The following is a 23,918-nucleotide window of genomic DNA, read 5'->3' on the forward strand; positions in this document are numbered from 1 at the left end:
TGTGTGTGTGTGTGTGTGTGTGTGTGTGTGTGTGTGTGTGTGCGTGTGTGAAGGCGATTTCTTCATATTAATCTCACTAATACATAAGTATGGGTTTTCAGCTTCTGACATCTTTGTCAGTTCCTTTTCGGTGACTTATTAATGTTTTCGCTGTCCAAGTCTTTTACTTCCTTGGCTAGATTTATTCTAAAAATTCAATTTAATCTAAATTTGATGCTACTGTAAATGGGACTGTTTCCATGATTTTTTCTTTTCTTTATTGCTCTGCTTGTTATAGATTATAGTAAGGCTACTGATTTTCTATGTTAATTTTGTACCTTCCTACTTTACTAATATGTTTAGAGGGTGCAGGTGTTTTACAGTGGAGCCTTGAAGATTCTGTATATAGAACTGGATCATCTCCACATCCAAATCCCCTTCAGTCTATCCATTTCTTATTTTTATCCTCATGTTTTAATGCCTTAGCTAAGACACTTTGCACTAGTTTGAACTTGAGTGGAGAATATTGTCTTGCTCCTAATTTTAGTGAGGTTTTCTTCATTCATCATGATATTGACTGTAAGCTTGTAGTGTATTTCTTTTATTATGTTGAGGTACGTTCTTTGTATTCCTAAATTCACAGGGCTTTCATTATGAAGGAATTAGATTTTGTTAAAGGCCTTTTCTTTTGATGGGGGTTTTTCATTGAATCTGTGGATTTCTTTCTGTATCGTAACTATTTTCATAGTATTAACTATGCTGATCCGTAATGAGCATGGATGGTCTTTGCATTTTCTAGTGTCTTCTTCAGTCTATCTCTTCAGTGTTTCGAGTTTTTCATTACAAAGGTCTTTCAATTCTTTGATTAAACCTTTTTTCCAAATTATTTTAATTTTTGAGGCTAGTATGAATGAGAGAGCTTAATCTTTTTTTAAAACTATGAATTATTCTTTTTCATATCTAGTAATATTTCTTAAAGTCTACCATGGCTGATCTAAGTCTATCTTTACAAATTTGACTTACTTTTAATATTCTGTAGAGTAATAGTATCATTATTATTTATGATTTCTGTTTCTGGATTATTTTGCTTAGCATAATGTGAGCTAAGTTTGTCTATTTTGTATAAATTTAAATATTTAATCCTTTTACATGTGACACATTTAATATATTTGAGCTTAAAATATGTATCCTTTGTTTCTTTTTCTGCTTTTCCATCATGGTTTACATTTTGTTTGCTTCCTTTCCTTGTATTTTATTTAAATAGATAAAACATTGCTACTATATTTTCAAATATGTTTCCACATGCCCATAACATAATACATAGTCGAAATTGTTTCAGTAAAAAATGGATATATAGTCCTGGTGTAATACAAAGGAGAACACGATATAATCAAGTCTTCGCTTTGAAGTCTTTTCCTAGTGCTTTAGAGTATGACTTTAAATAGTCACTAAGTACTTACTGGGTTTTGAGTTCATCATTATTGTGTCAAGGTGAAGAAGTAGTAATAGGAGTAAAAATATTTTGAAACCTCACATTTCTAGAGAGCATGTTATATTAACAACCCTGTACATAATAACAATTAAGATTTCTCCTTAAGTCCATGTATACTTTCCAAGTTAAAACAAATGGAATATATGCTTTCTTTTGAAGATAGGAATGTATATTAATATGTAATTTTTATAATATGAAATTTTAAAGTGTGCAAAAAGTTGTTTTGATATCAAGTATATATCAAGCACAAGGATTTAAACTGTGCTTATATTTATATGTCTGTGTGACCTGTGCCAGGTCTCTTATGCAAACAGCTGTGTAGTCTTGTCACTAGCGGTTAGACATGTGCTATTTGTATTCAAATCACATGACAACTAATTAGTTACTTTATGACTTTGGAGTTGTTTTAGTTCTTTTTTCCTTGTATGTAAAATGGGATAGTTAAAATACTTCATTCATGAAAGTTTTTCTGAGGATTAAATTGATTGGTATAATGAACCTTCAAGACAGTCTACATAATACATAAAACTCAAAATTAATTTTTTACTAAAATTTATTTTAGTCTTAATTGCGTCATAGTTAAATTTTTTGCTCCTTTTGTGTAGAAATATTTATATTTCATTGTATGCAATTTTTACATTATTATATTTGTTTATTTTTATATGTGTAGATTGATAGATGCATGCAAATGTGGAAGTCAGAAAACTTCCTTAAGAGTGGTTCTTCTTTCATCATACGGATCCTTGGGATCAAACTTGCATTGTTGGCCTTGTACCAAGCACCTTTACACACTGAGCCATCTTTTCAGTCTTATAATCATTACTTTATAATGAGAAAACATTGGAAAATATAAAATTAATCTTCCATGGTCTCTCAGAAAATTAAGACTAACCTAACTCATATTTAATTTCATTGTGTAATAAATACTCTACCTTCTATAAAGCAGTTCTTAGTAAACATTTTTGATGATAAAATTTAAACCACTTTCATATAAAGAAGCTTCTTTAGTATTATGAATATAATTGAAAGAAAAATTAAAAAGCAAGTTTTTGGTCTTGATTAGTTCATATATAGCCCTGGTGTTAAGATTAAACAAGATTTAGCAGATTAGAAGTAGTTCTAGTCTATCGTCATTTTTTCTAAGTAGGACTCTGTGGTATGTGATTCATTCCTCAGTTTATTGGGGCATACCATAGTCTTCATAACCCAGCCTTGTCTGTTGCACAAAGGGTCTAGATCTTAAGGGCCAGGCCTGGAGTAGCTGAAAGTCTTCCTTACTTTGGGTTACACTCACTGAGTTTCTAGCTTTAAGACCATGACTGTTTAGACCTGCCAGTGCTAACCACAGATTAGGACTAGCATCAGAGCTCATAGAAGTGTTGGGATGAATGAAGTTCTGTTAAAACACTGTTCTCTTATGCTTTGTTGTAGGTAACCTTGGCCGGGTTGATCAAGTCTCTGAATTTGAGTATGATCTGTACATTAGGCCGGATACCTGTAATCCTCGCTTCCGAGTCTGGTTCAACTTTACTGTTGAAAATGTGAAAGAATCACAGGTAAGGGAAAATGTGCCTATCCAGTGTGCTCTTAGAAAAATAATATAATTTTCTTTCTTTAACAGCTGTTAAAACTCTGACTATAGCAGATTATATTGTTCTATAGCAACGAAAGGCTTTTGTTTCAAGAGATGGTGAGGAGTAGGTAAAGAATGCTGACTTATATGTCCTGATAGGAATTAATTAATGCAAATTTTATCTAAGGAAAAATGTGTTGTTTACTGATTAAATGCTTACATGCGAAGCTGGGATTGCTTTGTTGCGTATGTGTCTGAGGTGCTGTTATAACACCTTTGCCAAGACCCAGAAAGACATTTCTCATAGGCCCCATCTCATAAAAAGCCCTTTTTAAGGTTTTATGACTCTTAATAGCTGAGTATCTTGTGTGCCTGGGAAATCAAAGGCTACTTTACAACAATGTCTAGTGATTCTGGGAAACCTTGTGTTTTCCGTTCATGTTTAAATTATATGAATATATTAATCCATTTTAATTTTGATTTCTTCAGCTTTACTTTCTAATTGCTGATGAGTCATAATCATTTTGAAACTTGTTTTTATGAGAGAATATTCAATATGAAAACAGTGATAAAGTACTTACGTTTAAAATAAACATTAGCAAAGTCTAATTCTAATAAGTATTGCCACTCTATTCCATTCAGACAGCTACAAACAAACACACACACAAACTATGCATGATAGTGATTTTATGGCTCTTGCAAGATATGGGAGCCTGGCCATGAAAGGTACCACTCCTTCTTCCCTTGGGTTGTCTTTACTTACACTACCAAAAAAATTGAGAGTTTGTTGGGTTTCTGCTATGAGTTAATCAATGCTGTGTGCATCTCTCTGCTCTTTTCAGTTATAGCTTGATTCATGTTTCAGGCCCTATAACTGTATGAAATTCAGGGACTCCTGGGCTCTTCTTGGCACTGTGCTGTTCCAATCATGCTGGCTTCAGCAGAAGAGCAAGGGACACTAAGCTTTTCAACTAATTATTCTAATTTCCTACAATACCACTGACATAGCATAGGGAACATGCTCTCTGTTGAAGTTTAGAGGCTAACTGGTAGGAACTGAATATAGGAAAGATATTTGTATACTGCTAAGTCGGACACCTCTGAGTTTTAGCACATGGGGAGGGAGACAAAAGGGCTGAAGCTCACAGAGACGCCATGCTGGACACCTCTGTGTCCTAACCTTCTTCTTCTTGCTTTTAGCTAATCTTAGAATACCAAATCTCATTTAGAGTTTCCATAACAGTACCGTGCTTTTTCTCCCTCCTGTCCATAAAATAATCAGTAAACTTCAAAATACTCTTCCATAATCTGTGTGGGCCCCAGCGAGGCTCTCTTGATTTCACTCAGCGAACAACATCTCGTCCTTTTGTTGCTGTTGCCACGTCACGTTGGTAAGTTAGGCTTGTCATATACACACTCCTCTGAAAAACAAACTGCTGTTCTGCAGAAAGTTTATATGAATGAAGAGAAACATTTTTTAAAGTGCCATATAGATGTGCCAGTATATGCGTGTCCACCCACACAAAAAGTCAACATTTTTTTTCTTATATAGTTTATATTCCTCAGCTTGCCTATTGTGTCTAAGAAGCCATTAATTCCACAAAAGGGGCTGGTTACTTTTAGATTTTATTGTTAAATAGAGACCAAGTAGTAGTTCCTGATTTATAGTATTAGGGCCAACCCTTGTCTCTTCTTCACTTCTGTCTCCATGAAGATTGTCTGTATATACCTTAAATTAGTAAGTAAAGGAGTAGGGATGTGCTGATTTGAGATCTGCAGAAAATCATGTCCTTCAATTACGCTAAGATTGTTGGACTGTTGGAAAAACTCCCATGCATTTAAAATGTTTTAGTTTGCACTTCTAATTGGCTTATAGACTGCCCATTTTATTGTTTGAAATGAAATGCCAGAACCATAGTGTTCTAAGTTTCATGATGTATATTTAAAATATATAGGCTTTATGGCATTCTTTTCTATTAAATAGGTAGCAGGAAGGGGTTCTTTTGGTAAGAGAATTGGGTATGTTTTATGAACACTTATTTTTGAAGCTGTCATGGCCGATATTTAATATGCCTCTCTGGGTTATAACTACATAAACAACACTGTCCTATGTCTGTTATAGTCTGAAACCTTAGATATGTTCATCTAGTTTTCTGAGCCCCATGCTTCATTCATCATCTTTCTGTGGCCACCATCTAATCGACTCTAACCACATTATAAAGTTATGGAAATCTGTCTTGAGAAGGAATAAAGATCGACGAGAGAGATACAGTATATATCCCTAGCCCACAGGATATTTGTTTTCATGGTTGCCCACATGAATGAGAATAGTTTTGCTATTAAGTTTGACTTGTGATATCTGCTTTTATAATGTCTCTGCCTACAATCTCTTTCCATATCTCTCCAATTTCCGTTAAAATGGGAGCAGCATAAATTTAATCTCGTCAAGAACTTTATTTAGTGCTTGGTACCAGCAGATGAGAAAATATTAGTCATCACAGGCCGACTCCATTAAATGAATGTTAAAAATCAAAGAATCAAATGTACTGTACACGCAGGGCTAGCTCCAGGCTTATTTTCCTTGATGTTTTTAGGAAGAGATAAAAGCTTGGAACATGTGCTGCTGCATCACAGGACTGATATATTAGCCCTGCAAAGGTAGTTGTTAAATAGTACATTTGCAAGAGTTGATGGAAACTAAATGTCCTAGTACCTTTATGAAAAAGTAATTTTCTCTCTGAAAAACCAATATTAAATATTCTTATGCAGAAATGCATTATTGATGCAGCAGAACACTTGTGTGAGGTAAAAGCAAATCTTTTTATTTAAATACTTACCATAAAATTTTAGCCAATAAGAGAAAATAAAACGATATGCTTGGGCTATTTAAACTGTTTTCATTCATGTTTTGTTTTTTATATTCTAAATTTATTTTTCCCTTTCCTGATTACAAAAGCAGCCATTGCTCAATATAATAAACATGGACTATATAGATAATTCTTAGAAGCAGACAATGAAACACACACATCCTGTACTCATCAACCCTGTTTTATCTGGGTATGCCAATAGGTTTTCTCTATATACACGAAAGGGAGGACAATACGCTCTGATGTGGCATGCTGAAGAGCAGCCGCTGTGCGGCTGCGCACATGGTCCTAGTGACCCGAAAAGCAGAGGGAGGAAAATTGCTGTGTGAAGGGGTCTGGTGCCAGCCATGGATAAGAGAGAAACACCCTCTTTCTCAAAAGAAATATTATTTTCTTATTAAAAATTGCTGACTTTCTAATACATGTAGAACTTTCTGCTCTCTGAGGTTTAATTGAAAGGCTTTCTAGGGAAGGCATAATGTAGTGATGGCAGTTTAGCCCTCGTGCACAGATACGGCTCTATGGATGTACCCATTGAAAGAGTCGGATCATCAGTGCTGTTTTGGTCATAGACTGAACATCTCTGAACCCTGTATCGTGAACATCACGACACATGTTGGAGTGAAGATATTCACTCACTCTTTCATAAGGATCTCCAGTGTTGGGGGCTGGCTGTCCCAATTTGGTGTATGCCACATTCTATTTCAACTCACTGATTTTGGTGACTGGGTGTGTACAGAAGCAGTCGTTTCATCCTAGTCACAGGATTTTAATAAGAGGCCTGTAATAGCCTCCACTTTAGGACTGTGTTAGCTCTTTGCAGTTACTTTCTAGTCTTACCATGTGTGTATACAGCTTTTCACACAGCCTACTGACCCAGTGTAACCCTCTACAGATTTATGGAACATTTTTCTTTGCCGGTGTTTCTATTCTAATATTCTGTTCTGTAATTCTATCTCTACTATCTTAAATTCCTTCCTTATTCTCCTAACTTCTGTTTCTTCCACCAAATGTAGTAAAGATCTTTTATTTTATTTTTTTACATTATAGTTTAGGATGTGTGTTCTGATTGAAAATCTTAGGAATCATATAAATTACTACACTTGTTTTTTTCCTTTCAGATTTCAGTCTTGAGTTGCTTGTGACAGTGTCTGAAAACAGCTGTTCATTAATATTATATAAGGGGAAGATAAATTTACTACCAGATCCTCTGTTTGGCTGAGAATATATCATGTTTTAAGTTTTAACACTATGTACCACAAAATAAAATGAGAAGACATATCAAGGTACATACACATAATATATCCTGAGAGAGAGTTTATATTAAGGGGTGGGAGATAGGGAATTGGGAAAATACAATATAAAAGTGCATTGAATATTGGTCTCTTGGAATGAACATATCATACAAAATTAGCCATTTTTGAAAATTAAAGTAAAGTGTAGGAATTGCTATTACACAACAAGCACACATTTTAACTTTATCTTGTTGGGGACTGTGATTGAGTTAAGAGAGTTGAGGAGTTAGAATATTAAATTTAGTAAGGCGCAAAAAGCTGCTTATTAGAGCAGGATGGATCGAAGCTGAAGGAATTACAAATATCACAGTTATTGTTAATATCAAGTGTAAATTATACCCACCAGAATCCTAGCTGGAGCAAAACTGAGGGAGAGCTTTCCTGGGGAGAAAGGAAATCATTGGCCGCTCTGTTGGAACAAATCACCTAGATCTATACTTGCCAAGTTACAGTGAAACTTGAGTAACATTCATTGAGAAATGAAGAGAAATAACATAAGAGAGTTATCATCAATAATGAGACGCAGTGGAGGAACAATGTACAAGTTGATATTCAAATCATATCCTATTAGTTCATATCATATCATGTTCATACCAGAATCAATAGTACAGAGAGTTCTCAAAAATAATATATTATTTTAAAAAACTATAATAAGAAATTTCTCTGTCAATGTGTAATAGATGTTTACAAGCTAATTCTAAAATTAATGTATTAAAAAAATCAAGAATGTCCCAGCCAAATTGAAAGAAAACCAATGAATTTCATATATGTTTCCTAAAGGAACTAGTATTTCAACTAACTTTCTGTTAAATAGCAGTGGTAATTTAAAATCACCAATGTATGGCATAAGAAAAGAAAAACAATCTAAATGAACAGTAGAGGAATTTTATATAAGCTATTTATATGTCATTTTATGACAATAATTGTCTTATAAATAGTAGAAATAGCAGGGTGTATGCATAGCAAAAATCTTACAATATCTTTTAAAATTTAATATGTGGAGTAAAGACTTAAAAATTAGAGCAAACTATGAAAAAACAGAATAGAACCTTACCATTAGTTTATAGAGAGTAACCAATAGCCTTGGAGATAGCTGGGTTGTTTGGGGGTTTCCATGGGGCCACGGTGGCCAACAACTCAGTTAACCTGTTTCTGGCACTGGAGATTCCATTTGGTGATGAGCGTTGTATAGCTGGGGCTTTGTTTCCCCCATTATTTGTCATAGCTACACAGAAGCTTCTACTGTAGTAGATTTCAATATAACTTGTCAAATGGTCTTTAGATTTTACTCTCCTTCCCTGTGTTCCATTGGTTCTCAACCTTCTTAGTGCTGTGGCCTTTTAATACAGGTCTTCATGTTGTGGTGACCCCAATCATAAAATTATTCCATTGCTACTTCATAACTGTAATTTTGCTTCTGTTATTAATTATAAGTGTCTGATTTGCAGGATATCTATTATGTGACCCACAAAGGGGTTGTGACCCACAGGTTAAGAGCCATTGCTGTATTCTCTCCCTCATCTTCCCACGTTTTTTCCTCTCCCTCCAAGTTTGGTCCTTCCATTCCAGTTGGCTGCTAGGACGCCACCCATCCATAACTGTCTATTCTATTTCCCCTTCCTATGGATATCCCACACCTAGTCCCTTATTCTAACCTAAACTCTGTCATTATATGGATTGTAACCTGCTTATTGAAAACTTAGCAGCTAACATCCACATATAAATGAGTATATACCAAAACTGCCTTTTTGGTGTTGTGTTACCTCATTAAGGATAATTTTTTTTAGCTTCATCTATTTACCTGTGAATTTTATGATTTTTTTAAACAGTTGAGTAATATTGAAATGTATAAATGTTCCGCATTTTGTTTATTCATCTGTCCATGGAAATCTAGACTGTTTCCTGTCTCTGACAATTGTAAATTGAGCAATGTTGAATATTGAAGTGCAAGTGTCTCTGCAGTAGGATGCTCTTGGTATATACTTAAGAGTGTTATAGGTGGATCTTGAGGTACATGGGGAACCACCACAGTGATTTTCATAGTGGCTGCACAAGTTTTCACACATACCAGCAATAGACGAGTGTTTCGATTAGTCCACATCCTTGCCAGGTTGAACTGTCATTTATTTTATTGATTTTGACCATTCTGACTGGTGTAAGATGAAATCTCAAAGAAGTTTTGATTTGCATTTCCTTGTTGTTTGAGGATGTTGAGTACTTCTTTACATGTTTCTCAGCCAGTTGTTTTTCATCTTTTGAGAACTCTCTGTTTAGATCTGTACCTAATTTTAAAATTGACTTAATTTGTTTTTTATGTCTAGTTTTGTTAGTTCCTTATATACTTTTGATATTTGTCATCTAGTAGATGTGTAGTCCATAAACAAACAAACAAACAAACAAACAAACAAACCCTTTTCCTATTCTGTAGCCTGATGCTTTGTCCAAATGATGCTGCCTTTGCTGTACTGAAACTTTTCAGTTTCATGAGGGTTCATTTATTAATTGTTCTTAGAGTCTGTGATAGCAGTGTTATATTCAGGAAGCCTTTTCTTATAGGCACATTTAAAATTTTAAAATGTAAATAATCCTTTTTTGAATAGCTTTGGTGTCATATATAGCAATTGTTTTGTTATTGTTTTTAATTAAATATTTTGGTAGACTATAAACCGTGCTTCATGAAGCAAGTTTTGTTTGAAGAAACATTCAGAAGATACGTTACCTTACATCCCAGCACTCAGGAGGCAGAAACAGGTGGATCTGTGAGTTTGATGCCATCCTGCTATACAGAATGAGTTCCAGAGCAGCCAGAATCCCACAGGGAAACTGAAAAAGAGAAAATCAGAAATTAAGATAGCAGAACATAAAGCTTGCAGAGCCTCCGAATCAACTATGTCCTTTCAGGTTCAGTGTAAGTGCCTCATACATGAATACATTTTAATTTTTTTCAGTTGTCTTACATTATTTTACAAAGATAAGTTTTAGTTTCTTGGAACTGTTACTAAAACTAGGAACTACATCTGGGATGATTTCCCCTCTATGTATATGGCATACACAAAAATGCATTACTGTGTTCATCATGTTTACATACTTCTCCATGACGTGAAATGGGGATGTTTTATGTAAACAGCTGGCATTTAACTTTACAGTATTTGTTAATTGGGTTTTCACTGGGTATATAGATCAGTTTGATGTTAAACTCAGTGGGCATATTGTCCCTACTGCCTTAATGTATCTTGCCTCGATACTGTTGCTATTTCACTGCTAGAAACCATTTCCTTGTTGTTCTAATCTCATCTCTTCCTATTCTCCTTCATAGGATTTTCCCTTCTCATTCTATTATGTGTATTTCACAATACATGTTGTTTCTTTTTTCCATATTTCCAGCTTTATCTTTAATTAAAAAATCTCCTGAGCTAAACAGCCTATTTCACATTACTTGTTTAAAGAAGAATGTCTTCTCTCACCCTGTAGTTTCCCCTTTATTTCATATCGTAGTGAATACTATTATATGAAGCATTTAATCAAAATGTGGGGCTTCGCTGAAAGTCCTCCTATGCGGATTTATAGCTAAAGATACTAATCATAGTAATTGTTATCATAATGAATTTATCACAGATACTGTGGCAACACTGTTAAATCACTCATGTTTGTCTTTTCCAACAATTTTTAGAGGCTGACTCTATTATCTTCACCTATAAGTTATATAGTCAGATGTCACTTCGGATTTGGAAGTATGACTTTAGTTATAGGTTATAATATCACATTATAAATCTTCACTTATAGATGATAAAATCAGATGTGGCCAACTTTAAAATTCTTTCCTGAATTTGTCTGTGCTCTTATGTCACTGCTACAATAATCCAGTTTGTTACCATGCTTTGCCAAGACTATAGCAATTGTGTTTTAAGGTATTGCTTTGTCTAGAATCTTGCTATTTAAGTCTCTCCTCACCAGGAGTATTTCATGTAAAGTTAAAATCTGATCCTGCTACTCAACTGATGCAATTCTTAAGTAGCTTGCTTTTCCCTTTAGGGTAAAGGTCAAGGTTCTCCTGGAATGCAGTACTCTTGGCTGTTTACTACCTGGTTTGCTCCCTTTAAGTACTTTTTGAACCTTTTAGTAATCTGTTACAGAGACCACACTGTTTGATGTCTCCCTGAATTTTGCTCTTTCCTTTCTGAAATGACCTTTACATTCTATAGTTTGGATTTAGCTCAAACTTTATAGTCAGATTATTTACTGTTTCCTCTTGAGTAAATTATGTTATACACTTGTATATATGTATGTGTGGGTGCATGAGTTACACAAAGAAGTTAATTTTTCTGAAAAGACAAAACAAAATACTTGGTTTAACAATCATGACTACTTTATAGTTATGCATATAAATGACGATAACAAAAGTCAGTATTTCTTTTCTCTTGTTTTCGATCGATTGTGCTGCATAGTATACTCTCTCTGGCTTCGGTTTTCTGTCTGCCTCACGTGATATGCGTGCTCCTTGACGTGTGATAAGACTCTGTCCTAGTTTCAGTCTAAGTTTAAAGTATCTTAAAGTGAAAGTGCATCTGTTGCTCCTCCTGACACAGTAATGCTGTTGGTTAGCCACACAATACAGAGCAGGCTCCTTGCTGTTTACTTGATTTGTCAAACAGCTGATTGAGACACACCATGCACTGGGGACCTGTGTGTGTCGTAGAACGATTGCATTTTCTGCCTGCCTGCGTGTACAGTCAGAAAAACACTCCTAAAGTGTTAGTTTTATATAATTTGAACTCAACAAATATTAATTGTGTGTGCTAGGTGCTCAGACACCAGCATGAAACAGGGCAGAAAGCCTGCTGTTCTAGGGCACTTTACACTCTTATCAGGATAACGTAAGTAGGGCCAAGGAAGAACAAAGACACTTTTATAAAGTAAAATATCCTACAGATGTTTCCATTTGAATGTTGTGAGTTGATGTGCTAGAAATATTTATGTATTGTTTGTTTATGTTCATCAATATAGGGTTTGTTTCACTAAGCTAAACACTTGGGAGCAAGGTTTCTTGGTGGTATGGTTCAGTGACGGTTGAACTTTATAATAATTTTGAAACTGTTCTTTCAGTGTGCTATACCAATTTGTATTCCATTTGTCAGTAAAGGTGAGAGTTGTAGTTATTGCACAGTCTTGTCACTTCTTGGCATTGTCAGTATTTCTGCCATTTTGATACTTAAGCTGTATCTCACAGTGTAACAACTTTGCCTTCTATAGTGACGAAAGTTCTTTGCTTATTTACTGTGATGTAGTATCTGTTCAAAGATTTTTTAAATAAGTTTTTAAGTGAGAGTGCTCAATATTTTTGACTCATAGGTTATACATGTTGACTGTGCAATATATGCCCTTTTTGTATCTTTTTGGTTATATAAATGGAATTTTGAGGAAAATTAATGTTACTTGTCCATTTTTAGTATATGATAATATGAAACCATGTATTCTGCATTCTTGATGACCTCATTACTTTTCTAATAACAGATGTGTGAGTTTAACATTTTTACATAGGCAATTATGTCACCCAACAATAGAGATCAGTCTTATTTGTAGGAAATTTTTCTTTAGCTATATCTTTGTGGAGGATATTTAGTACAGTATTGAATCCAAGAAATGAGAGCATGCCTCATTCTTGGTCCCAGTCATGGAGGGATATCCTGATTTTTATACCACAGATGCTTTGGATTTGTAGGTTATTGTTGTTTTGTGCTCATGCATACGTGCCTGGGTATGTGTGTGTGTGTGTGTGTGTGTGTGTGTGTGTGTGTGTGTGTGTGTGTGTGTGTGGAGCACACACATGTACACTCTATTCTGTACTAATATGTGTTTCTCATGGAACCTAAACCTCACTAATTTCTGCTTTTATAGCTAGCAGGTTTGCCATGAGGATCTTCTATGTCTGCCTCCCAAGTGCTGAGATTACAGATGGCTGACACACTTAGCACGCACAGCTTTTATGTGGGATATAAGGATCTGAACTCCAATTCTGACATTGCACAGCGAATGATTAATGCACTGAGCCGTAGTCCCAGCCCAGCATTGTGGTTCTGATTAGACTGTGAACAAGCTCTCCTACTCTTTTATTTTAAATATTTATTTATTATGTATACAGCATGCATCAGATCACATTATACATGGTTGTGAGCCACCATGTGGTTGCTGGGAATTGAACTCAGGACCTCTAGAAGAGCAGTCAGTGCTCTTAACCACCGAGCCATCTCTCTAGCCCATCTTTCCTACTCTTAATGTGTGGTTATTTTTCAACATGAGAAGATGTTGTGTTTTGCAAATGTCTTTGGACCTTTAAAAAATCTATATTCTTTCAAATGGCACTCATTTGTAAAGGTAGAGTAGTGTTTAATCTGAAGGTGATGACCTGTCACTCCTGCAGACTTTAAGCATGTGTCTTCAGAGTTTAAGCAGATTCTGTGATGGTTCTGAGACTTTGAACCTTTGAAACTTACACAGAACGTGGGTCCATTAGCGTTGACTTAACATTGTAGTGGGCTTGGTACTGAAACCCAAGGGTCTAGGTTCTGCAGTGGTCAACTGGCTAGTAGACTCACTTGAGGAGTGACAGTTCTTCAGGGTCTACTAAATGGTTCTTGACATTGCGTTTGCTGGAACAGATTTGAATGCTCATCATGTTTCAGCTATGGGCTGGTCTAAACGGAAAGGCTTGGCGGCTGTAGGCACAGATACTTGCTTCTCTGAGTGGCCAGACAATTTATGTGCAGGCCAGGCCTTTAATACCAGCTTTTGGGAGGCAGAAGCAGGATCTCTGTGATTTCAGGGCCAGTTTTGTTTACCTAGCAAGTTTTAAGCTAGCTGGGATACTGAGTTGCTCTCATCCTTCTCCCCCAGCTTCCCCCTACCTCCAAAACACTGTGTGCGAATGGGCCTTGAATACTGGCTATGGATACATTTCTATGGATACTGGCTTGAAGACTAGTTGACCTGGTGCTAGGATCAGATCAGACTTGGATCCCCTGGATTCAAACTAGTGGTAGAGCATTCCTAGAGAACAAGTGTCAATCGGAGATCTGGAATTTAAGCTGGTAATATTTCCCAGTAAGGAGGCTTGGAGGCTCAGTGTGTAGGTATCATACTGGAGTCTGAGGCTGCATGGACCTTGTGGCACTGAGTATGACTTGCTACATACAGAGTTGGGTCGGAAGCCACATCACTTGTTCCCTTTCCACTCTTTTTGCCAATTTGAGGATATTCTGTGTTGCTCGAGTCTGGGGGAGGTGTGTCATGGATGTTGTCTGCCCTTTGGTTTTCTTCAGTGCATCTTTCTTATTTCTATGTTATACTAAACTACTCTGATTTCTCACCTAGTTCCCTTAGTTCTTGTGAGGGTATTTTGCTGATGGATAATTTTCGAGTAAGAAAATCCTTCTGCCACCTTAATGAGATCAGTCCCCTCAAAAATCTGACACTGCATATGTATTATCACCTGGAAAATGGTATTTAGAATAACATGGTGATTACTTGTTGCTGGAAATATCATGTGGCAGACAAGAGACTTGCAACATTTTCATTTATTTAATTAAGTCATTAATCTAAACAAAAATACTGTGAAGTAAATATTACTATTGAGTAAAAAAAATGAGCCTCATAAAGTCTAAGCAATTAGCTAAAAGCAGGAGCCAGGAACTATGACAACTTGCCGTTCTTCTAGAGCAGTGTGCACAAGCAGCCTGTTAGGCTCCTAGCCGTGCTCTCCATGATTCTTAGTGCCTTCACACTCTCCACGCTGAAAATCTCATACCTATTCTTCTGATGAGAGACCTGGTGTCCATTAATGAAAAGTGCCCCAGCTAATGCAGATCCCTGTGACATGTATGGCAAAGCAGGCCTTACAGAATAGGCCTCTTGACTTCTATGCTAGTCTTCTGCCTTTTCAGTAATTTATGCTTTGATTTATACTTTAGCTGTATTTCTTTTCTTATTTTGTTTTAACTTTTCATAAATATTTGGGACTTTGCTAACTCTTATCTCTCGTGTCGTATGACCCATTTGCAGACTTTTAGAAATTATTTTCCTCTTAACAATCTATATTTCACATTCAATTTCATAAAAAGATAACACCTGTAGAACAGTTGATAGCCTATTGTATGTCATCAGAATAAATAATAAAAATTTCTGAATTGTTTTATGATATGTAGAATAAAGTATTATTCTAATGTAATTTTATTTTATAATACTTAGATAAAGACTAATTTGGTGATGTTCCTCTTCTATAAATGTTATATTATAACTGTATATAATTAAAAATACTAAGTATATGAATGTTTGGACCAGATGATATCCAAACATGGAATCATTTTTGCTTCCTTTTCATTTTTTTCCCTTTTTGATCAATTTAAAATATTTAATCTGGAAGAAGTAATACTTACTTGATGATCCTATGACATTTATTTATTATGTCATGTTTTAAAGGCATTTCTGGATGATGAGTGGCTATGTTTGGGTCAGAGCATTTAAAATACTTGTGTGTAGTTTATATTGGTTTCATATTTAAATATTCTTTTAAATGAGTGTTGGTAGTTGATTGACTCAACAAAAGGAGAGCAATGTAGCTGCAGGTAATGGAGACATTAGAGGCATCATTTTAAGAGAAAGAGAGTCTATTACTCAGTTTCAAATTAAATACTGACCACGAAGTGACATTTTGTATATTGAGTACTTTTCAAAAACATGTGTCAATTCCAGATTAATATCTAACTTTTTACTTCTAACTTCTTTAATAATTACTTTATTTGCTTTTTTGTTGTGTAATTACTTGTGTTTTGAGACGGGGTCTCTCTGTATAGCTCTGGCTATCTAGGAACTCACTATGTAGATCAGACTGTTCTTGAACTCACAGAGATCTGCTTGCTTCTGCTTCCTAAATGCTGGGATTAAAGGTGTCAACAACCATGTCCAGCACTATTTGCTTTTTAATTAGCACACAAAACAATAGTTTCTCACTGTGGCATTTCATGCATATTTTTTCTCATTCTTCTTTCTCATGCCCCTGTACCCACTCTTGTCCCCTTCTTCCCTCAGTGGTCCCCTCTCCACTTGTTGTCCTCACCCCATCCCTTTCAAATCTGATTTTGTCCTTTTGTGCCTACTTTTTGAGTTTCATGACCCATACCCATGTAAATATACACTTATAAAAAGTAAAAAATAGAATTTACATATGAAGAGGAATGTATGATATTTGCCTGAGTATGGATTAAAGAAGTAGTTATGAGATACAAAAAAGACACTGAAAATATAATGGCAAGAAAGATGTCTCTGTGCTTCACAGTGCCTACAGTTTGATGAGAAAACAGAAGAATTTAAAAAAATGAACAAACACTATATTAATTTTACTTAATCTTAAGTTTTGTGAGGTGAGCAGACCTTGTTACTAAATGATACTCATAATTATGATACCAAGAAGATAAAAAATACTATTCATATCTATCAGGTGCGGTCAGTCTCAAGTGATTATTAGCAGGGAACATTGTTGAGATTATTAAATAAATACCAAATAAGTAATTGTATATTGGTGAAAATATAGCATAGCTAAAGAGATAGTTTCCTTTATTCTGTAGGTATAAAGCTATTAGATACATTTTTGACACATAGAGAACATATCTCTGTCATTGTGGAAGATCAATGTAGGATACTGTAGTGTAATGTAAAACAATAAAATTATACTAGATGTGCAGCTAAATTATTGTTAAAGTTCAATACTTTTAGTTGGAATGGAAGGTTTCAGAAGGAGGTCATTAGTTGACTTGGAACTTAAAGTGATTCTTAATAAGGAAAAAGTAGTAAAATAAATATCAAATAAGCCTGTTTTGATAGCCTAATACTTCAAATAAGTAGTAAGGTAAGAGGTAAAACAAGACAAAAAGCAAAATGATACCAATTTATGTAAAAACAAATATAGCTTTGTATTTTCATTAAGATCATAAAGTTAGCCTTAGAAAAGCCACATTTTATCGTCCACTGTGCTTCAAAACCAAAACTAAGCTGTATGATATAACAATTGCTTATTTGTGAGGAGAATTAAGATGAGCACCACAATGAGTAATTCCTTGCTGGAAATTTTACTCTATGTGTGTTTTTTAACTGATGAACAATTGAAAAAAAAAAGCCCAAACTTAGATTAGAAACTTATTGTGACATAAACTTCTAAATATTTCTGTTGCAATATAAATAAAACACAGATGTAGAGAGTGAAAATGGTAGTTATGCAAATGAAACTGTGGATACTAGAAACAGAACATCTTAGGCTAGAGGAATCTTAAGCTATGGGTTTTTGGCTGATCTACTGCCAAATGAATGAGAGAATGATATTTAAATTTTATGCAAAATTTCATGAGTAGTTTAAGCCTTGCTTTGGCAGAACAAAACAATAAAATCATGAAAAAGATACAGAAACTTTTATGGGCTTTGATTTGCTAAAAATACAGAAAAAACTATGAGTCTGACCGGATTCAGCATTGTTATGTTCTCTCGTGATCTAGAACAGCCCAAAGTAATCTGTATTTCAGCTAGCTTTCTCACAGTATCTGTGGAATGACATATGAAACGCTGGTGACTTAAATACAAGTTTTACTATAACCCATCCTCATAACCACCTACCATAAACTTTGACAGAACAGAAGCTTTTAGTTCGTATCTTCTTTTCTTTCTTTTTTTTTTTCCTGCCTTTAGCAGACCACTTATGATCCATTTAGTCACACAAACTGGAAACTTGGGGTTCATTTTTATGGATTCATTAATTACTGTTTCTTGCCTTCTCCTATTTGGAAAGTCCTTCTGCATTTCTCACTTTTATCTCTACCCATTCCCCTTGGGTCCTGAAACTTGACTAGGGGCAGTGAGAGAACGAAGAAAAGATCGACAGGCATACAGCAACGCTGGGCTAGATGGTACTCTGCTGATGCAGCAGTGATGTGGAACTTCAGCATGGTTTGGTTTTAGGTATGGTACAGGGGGAGGGCTCTGTGGATGAGCAGTCTCTCAGGCTGTCAACATTCTGGAGGGGGAAGCTGTAGCTCCCAGTTTTTGCACACACTGGTGAATAGTTCATAACACTCAGACCCCAAAGGAAAGCTTTGCTGTTTTCACATGAGCTCCATTTGGTTGTTTCTGTGGACCATATTCTTGTGGTATCCTTGACCCCTCTAGCTCCTACAATCCTTCCTCCTTCCTTTGCAGGGTTCCCCAAGCTCTACCTAGTGTTTGGCTGTTGGTCTCTTCATCTGCTCCCATCAGTTGCTGAGTGAAGCCTCTCTGATGACGACTGGGCTAGGCACCAATCTATGAGTATAGCAAAATATCATTAAGAATTATTTCATTGACTAATTATTGTTTTTTTTTTTTTTGCCAATTCTGATTGGTGTTAGATCTCTGGGATATCCAGCCTCTGTTTTCTGGCTATCCAGTCAGTGTCAGGGGTAAGCTTCCTATTATGTCATGGGCCTCAAGTTGGATCAGTCATTGGTTGGCCACTCCTACAAGTTCTGTGCCACCACTAGCTCCCCAGCACATCTTGTAGGTGGGACAAATTGTTGCTCAAATGTTTTGTGGCTGGGTTGATGTGTTAGTTACACCACTGGATGCCCTACCTGTGTTACAGAAGATGGCTGGATCAGGTTCTGTATCCCTTGTTAAAGGAGTCTTAGCTAGGGTCACTCCAGTAGATTCCAAGAAGTTTGAACTACATAACCAGTGTCTTTTCAGACTGATTTGTGTTCGATCTCAAAAATCTTTGCTATGAATTTCTTATTTTACTATTTTTTTCTTTCCTTGAGATAGGATTGTAATCCTGTGTTTGGATTGGTGTTCTAGCAGGTCAACCTTACTTATGACTGCCTTCCCTCTGCCACATGTACTTGAATTTCAGACAGGTGCCACCTGCCAGGACTATTGCTCCTTTTTCAATTGAAATATACACAGGGTCCTTGAAAGCACTGGATAATAATAATAATAATAATAATAATAATAATAAAAAATAATAATAGTGATAATAATAATTTTGTTGTTGTTACTTGGGTAGTTGAGAAGATGAATCCCTTTATCTTTTTTCAATTTATTTTTCTTTTTCTTTTTTTACATATACATTTATATTATTACACACACACACACACACACACACACACACACACACACACACACACATATATATATACACTACCCACAGCAAGAAGAACCATAAAACAATCAAGAATTATGTAAATGTTATAGTCATAGTGTTTTGGCTAGTTGTATTTTGCAACCTTGAAGAAAACATCTTTCTTATCTTGGTGCATCTAAAATTCTGAATATAAATCAATGTCTATCATATCATATCTCATCTTTATCAACTTAAGCCATCTATCTAGACTGAAAAACATCTTAATCCATAAACAACTAAGCTTTGTGTAAAACTAAACTATTTGCTAATAAACCCCATCAGAGACTTGAGAAGGAATAAAATTAATTACCTGAGTAGACAGGAAGTGAAATTAGCAGCTTCCAAAATGAGAAAATGACAAAGACAGTTTGCTGCCTTATCAGGATAACCACAGTACAATACAGAGACTGATGCACCAACCAAGGACCATGTATTATGTGGACCTAGATACTCAGATGTAGTAGATCGGCAGCACAGTCTCCTTGTGGGTTCCACAATATGAGGACTAGAGACTACTTTTTACATGGACTCTGGCCCCCCAGCATTATTCACTTCTCCCTGGCAGGGAGACCTTGCCAGTCAACAGAGGAAGAGAATATAGGTAGTACGGATGAAACTTGATAGGCTGAGGTCAGATGTTAGGGGAGGAGGGTTCCCTTTCTGAGGAATAAGGAAGGGAGGGGGATGCAATAAGGATGTTAAGAATCTAAACTACAGAACAAGCAGGTAACTTATATTGCTATCCTCACTATATGGGAATAGCCCTGGACTGGCTGAGACATGAATGTCTATGCATAGACAAGACTTCTTGTTGGCTACTGAATCCCTGTGGTTTATTATTAGATATCATTCTTCATATGGCAAGAATGAAGATGTACAGATGTCTTTCTTCTGCTTATACCGAGAGCAGAGAACCAGCCTTAATTGTCCCTTGCATCACCCACACCTCATACATTTCTAATTTTAGGACTGTATAATGCTTGTGAGAAATTTTATGTTTTCAGAACAAAAGGACTAGACACTGACATTGGATCAGACCTGACAAGAGTCATTGTTCTCAGCATGCTGGACACTGACATCCTGCATCCTTTATGTTTCAGCCTCAAGAGCTTCTGTTGCTGTTATTCATCAGAACAGGGCAGCTCCCAGGACAGCTTAGAAGAAAGCTTCTGATCCCAATTGGTACAGCAATTCAGACTGTCCCACAGAGGACTTTAGTTAAGCCTGGAATTTCTCAACATTTAGAAACTGGACCACAAATGCTATTCCTATATATATTTTTAAGTTTAGAGTAAAAAAGTTGGCAATTAGGGCAATCTAAAACAAACACCATGTGAAGACTTTGGACAAGGAAGGGGGAGGGAGGGAGGGAGGGAGAGAGAGAGGGGGATGAGACGAGAGAGAGGGGCAGAGGGGCGAGAACAGAGGGAGGGGAGGGAGGGGAAGGAGGGGAGAGAGAGAGAGGAGAGGGGAGAGAGAGAGGAGAGGAGAGAGAGAGAGAGAGGAGAGGGGAGAGAGAGAGGAGAGGGGAGAGAGAGAGGAGAGGGGAGAGAGAGAGGAGAGGGGAGAGAGAGAGGAGAGGGGAGAGAGAGGAGAGAGAGAGAGAGAGGAGAGGGGAGAGGGGGAGAAAGAGAGGAGAGGGGAGAGAGAGGATAGAGAGAGGAGAGGGGAGAGAGGAGACAGAGAGGAGAGAGAGAAGGGAGAGAGAGGAGAGAGAGAGGAGAGAGAGAGAGGAGAGAGGAGAGAGAGGAGAGAGAGGAGAGAGAGAGAGAGAGAGAGAGAGAGAGAGAGAGAGAGAGAGAGAGAGAGAGAAGAAGAAGAAGAAGAAGAAGAGGAGGAGGAGGAGAGGGGGAGGGAAGGAAGAAAGGGGAGGGGAGGAGAGAGAATGTGTGTATACTAATTTGTGTATATAGGTGTGGGTGACTGTGGAGAAGCCAGAGGAGGGCATCAGGCATCTTATTTTATCACTCTCCATTGTATTCCTTTGAAATGAGTTCTGTCACTGACCTTGAAGCTAGACTTGTAGCCAGCAAGCCCCAGGTTTTATGTTGTTAAAGCAAAAATGCTAGATCCAACTGCCCTGTAATAGACATTCTCCCCTCCCCTCTTCCTCTCCTCCACTCTGTACAATTAAAAGCTTAGAAGCCATATGTAAAACAAAGGTAAGACTAACAAAGAAGGAAGGTTTGGTTTCACAGGCCTTTAATCCCAGCCCTCTGCAGGGAAGGTCCATAGATCTCCATGAGTGTGATGTCACTCTGGTTTACACAGTGAGTTTTACACTATGAGACTCTATCTTAAAAAACACTCTTAAAGGTTAAAAATGGTAGGTCATATAGAGATCTTGAGACTTAAGGAATAATTTACTACTAAGATACTATCAGTAGAGCCCTAACTGGGAGCTGGAACTGTCAGCCTTATCCAGTAGTAATGGGGTTCTTTCCTCTTCAGACTGTTAATGAGAACCAGATAGAAAAATGAAGTAGCACCCCCTGCTTCCTACCAGGACAGAGTCAAAAGAAAATTGCTAAGAAATAAGATTTCTATAACAGAAGTTACCACAAGGTAACACACACACACACACACACACACACACACACACACACACACACACACACACAAAAAAAAAAAAAAAAAAGTCCTGATTTTATTTTAAAAGTACCTGTTGCTGGGTGTGGTGGCTCATGCCTTTAATCCCAGCACTCGGTGAGGCAGAGGCAGGTGGATCTCTGTGAGTTCTAGGCCAGCCTGATCTACAACGCAAGTTCAGGACAGCCAAGGCTACACAAAGAAACCCTAACTTGAAAAACAAACAAACAACAGCAGCCCCTATCTCAGCACAGATGCAGAAAAGCTCATCTTTGGTATGTACATGTGTGTACAAGATATGGAGGCATGCAGTTGATATTGGTTATCTTCCTCTATTGCTCTCTACCATACTGTTTTAGGCAGAAGAGAAAGAGTACACCACATGAGCAGAATGTCAATTTTTAGTATTGTCAAAAATGTTTCTTAAAATTTTGTTATTGAAGTTGGTTCCAAAGGATGAATAATAGATACTTGTGTCTGTTTCCTGTTACACAACATAATGCCTAGCCTAAAGAAAATGGTCACATCTTTTTTCCTTTTTTGTGGTTACATCTTTTAATGGTTCAGAATACATTTACTCATGACAAAAAGTGGGAGGGTAATAAGGCGCATACAAAAAAAGAGAACACAAGATTCACACCTCTTTCATAACCTGAGCTCATTGTAACAAACCTTCCTTGAGAGTGCAATAGCTCGTATATCAGGGAAGGTTAATAATGAAGCTATCAGGGCTGTGACCCTCATGACCCGAATACTTCCTACTATGCTCATTTCCCCACACTGCTGCATTGACAAGCATGAATTTTGATGAGCATCACCTGTATTCAGGTATGCTAAACAAAGAAGAAAATGATACTGTAAGGAGATTGAAAATTACAAGACATCAACAAGAATCAGAATATAATAGATAATCAATCAGTATACCATTCATTCTCCCTCTCTCCCTGGAACTCATAATCACAGCTGTGTGCCATTTCACTTAGGTATTATTTAATTTTTGGTCATCACTTTAATTTCTTGGCATGGATACTTTTGTTATTAAGAAGAAGAAAATCAATTCTACACAGTGGAAAGAGTGTGCACACTAACTACAGCCAGTCAGGCTTCATTTTAATTTAACACGTGTAGCTATAAAATTTGACTGTACACAGGATTTACTCAGAGATATCATAAATAAGACAGCACATATAAATACTAATCTGTTTTAGACACATAGTCTGTGTTTCACATTCAATAGTTCTTTAAATATGTTTTCAAATTCATTCAAAAATAAATGTTTGCATTCTCTTTATTTTTTGCTTTATTGAGACAGGGTTTCTCTGTGTAGCCTTGGCTCTCCCAGACTCTCTTTGTAGACCAAGCTGGCCTCAAACTCACAGTGATATGCCTGTCTCTGCCTCTCTAAATGCTGGCATTACACGCATGTACCACTATGCCTGGCAATGTTTGCATTCTTAATGAAAATAATTTAAAGTAACAATTAAGGATTAAAATAAAGAAGTGCTGCAAAGCACCCAACAGTGTGCATTTTTCAGATGGGTGTTTCAAATGCAGAAAGGCTAATATAGCTTTGACCATATAAAGACTTAAGATTCTATTAGTTATAAATCAACTAAAACCTTAATATATCTTCCTTAAGTAGAAGCCTTGTTGATACCATATGACATACATTTTATCAAAATCACGGTTATATTTATATATTTAAGACCAGGTATGCCATATAAAATTATTTTGTCTAAAAGGTCTAGATTATTCCCTAAAGAGTGAAGAAAATACATTACACTATAAATTGAGAATTTCTTGTTGACTTCAGAATGAAAATAGCTTTATCTTAATGAGAAAATGAGTCCAGATGAATTAGTAGATACATTAGTTGACAATGGACTAAGTTTCACAAACACTGACATATAAATCCCTTTGGCAAACCGTC

At 36.3% G+C, this 23,918-nt stretch overlaps 1 protein-coding gene across 1 annotated transcript in view; it reads left to right on the top strand.

Annotated features, from left to right (window-relative positions):
- The window catches only part of Agbl4 (AGBL carboxypeptidase 4), a 1,177,749-nt gene that overhangs the window by 158,449 nt on the left and 995,382 nt on the right, over window positions 1-23,918 (top strand). The window contains exon 3 of the mRNA XM_051171890.1: window positions 2,903-3,027. Within this exon, the coding sequence (XP_051027847.1) occupies window positions 2,903-3,027 (125 nt within the window). The remainder of the gene's footprint in view (window positions 1-2,902; window positions 3,028-23,918) is intronic.

This window comes from Acomys russatus, chromosome 29 (assembly GCF_903995435.1).
Source record: "Acomys russatus chromosome 29, mAcoRus1.1, whole genome shotgun sequence".
Classification (NCBI taxonomy): domain Eukaryota; kingdom Metazoa; phylum Chordata; class Mammalia; order Rodentia; family Muridae; genus Acomys; species Acomys russatus.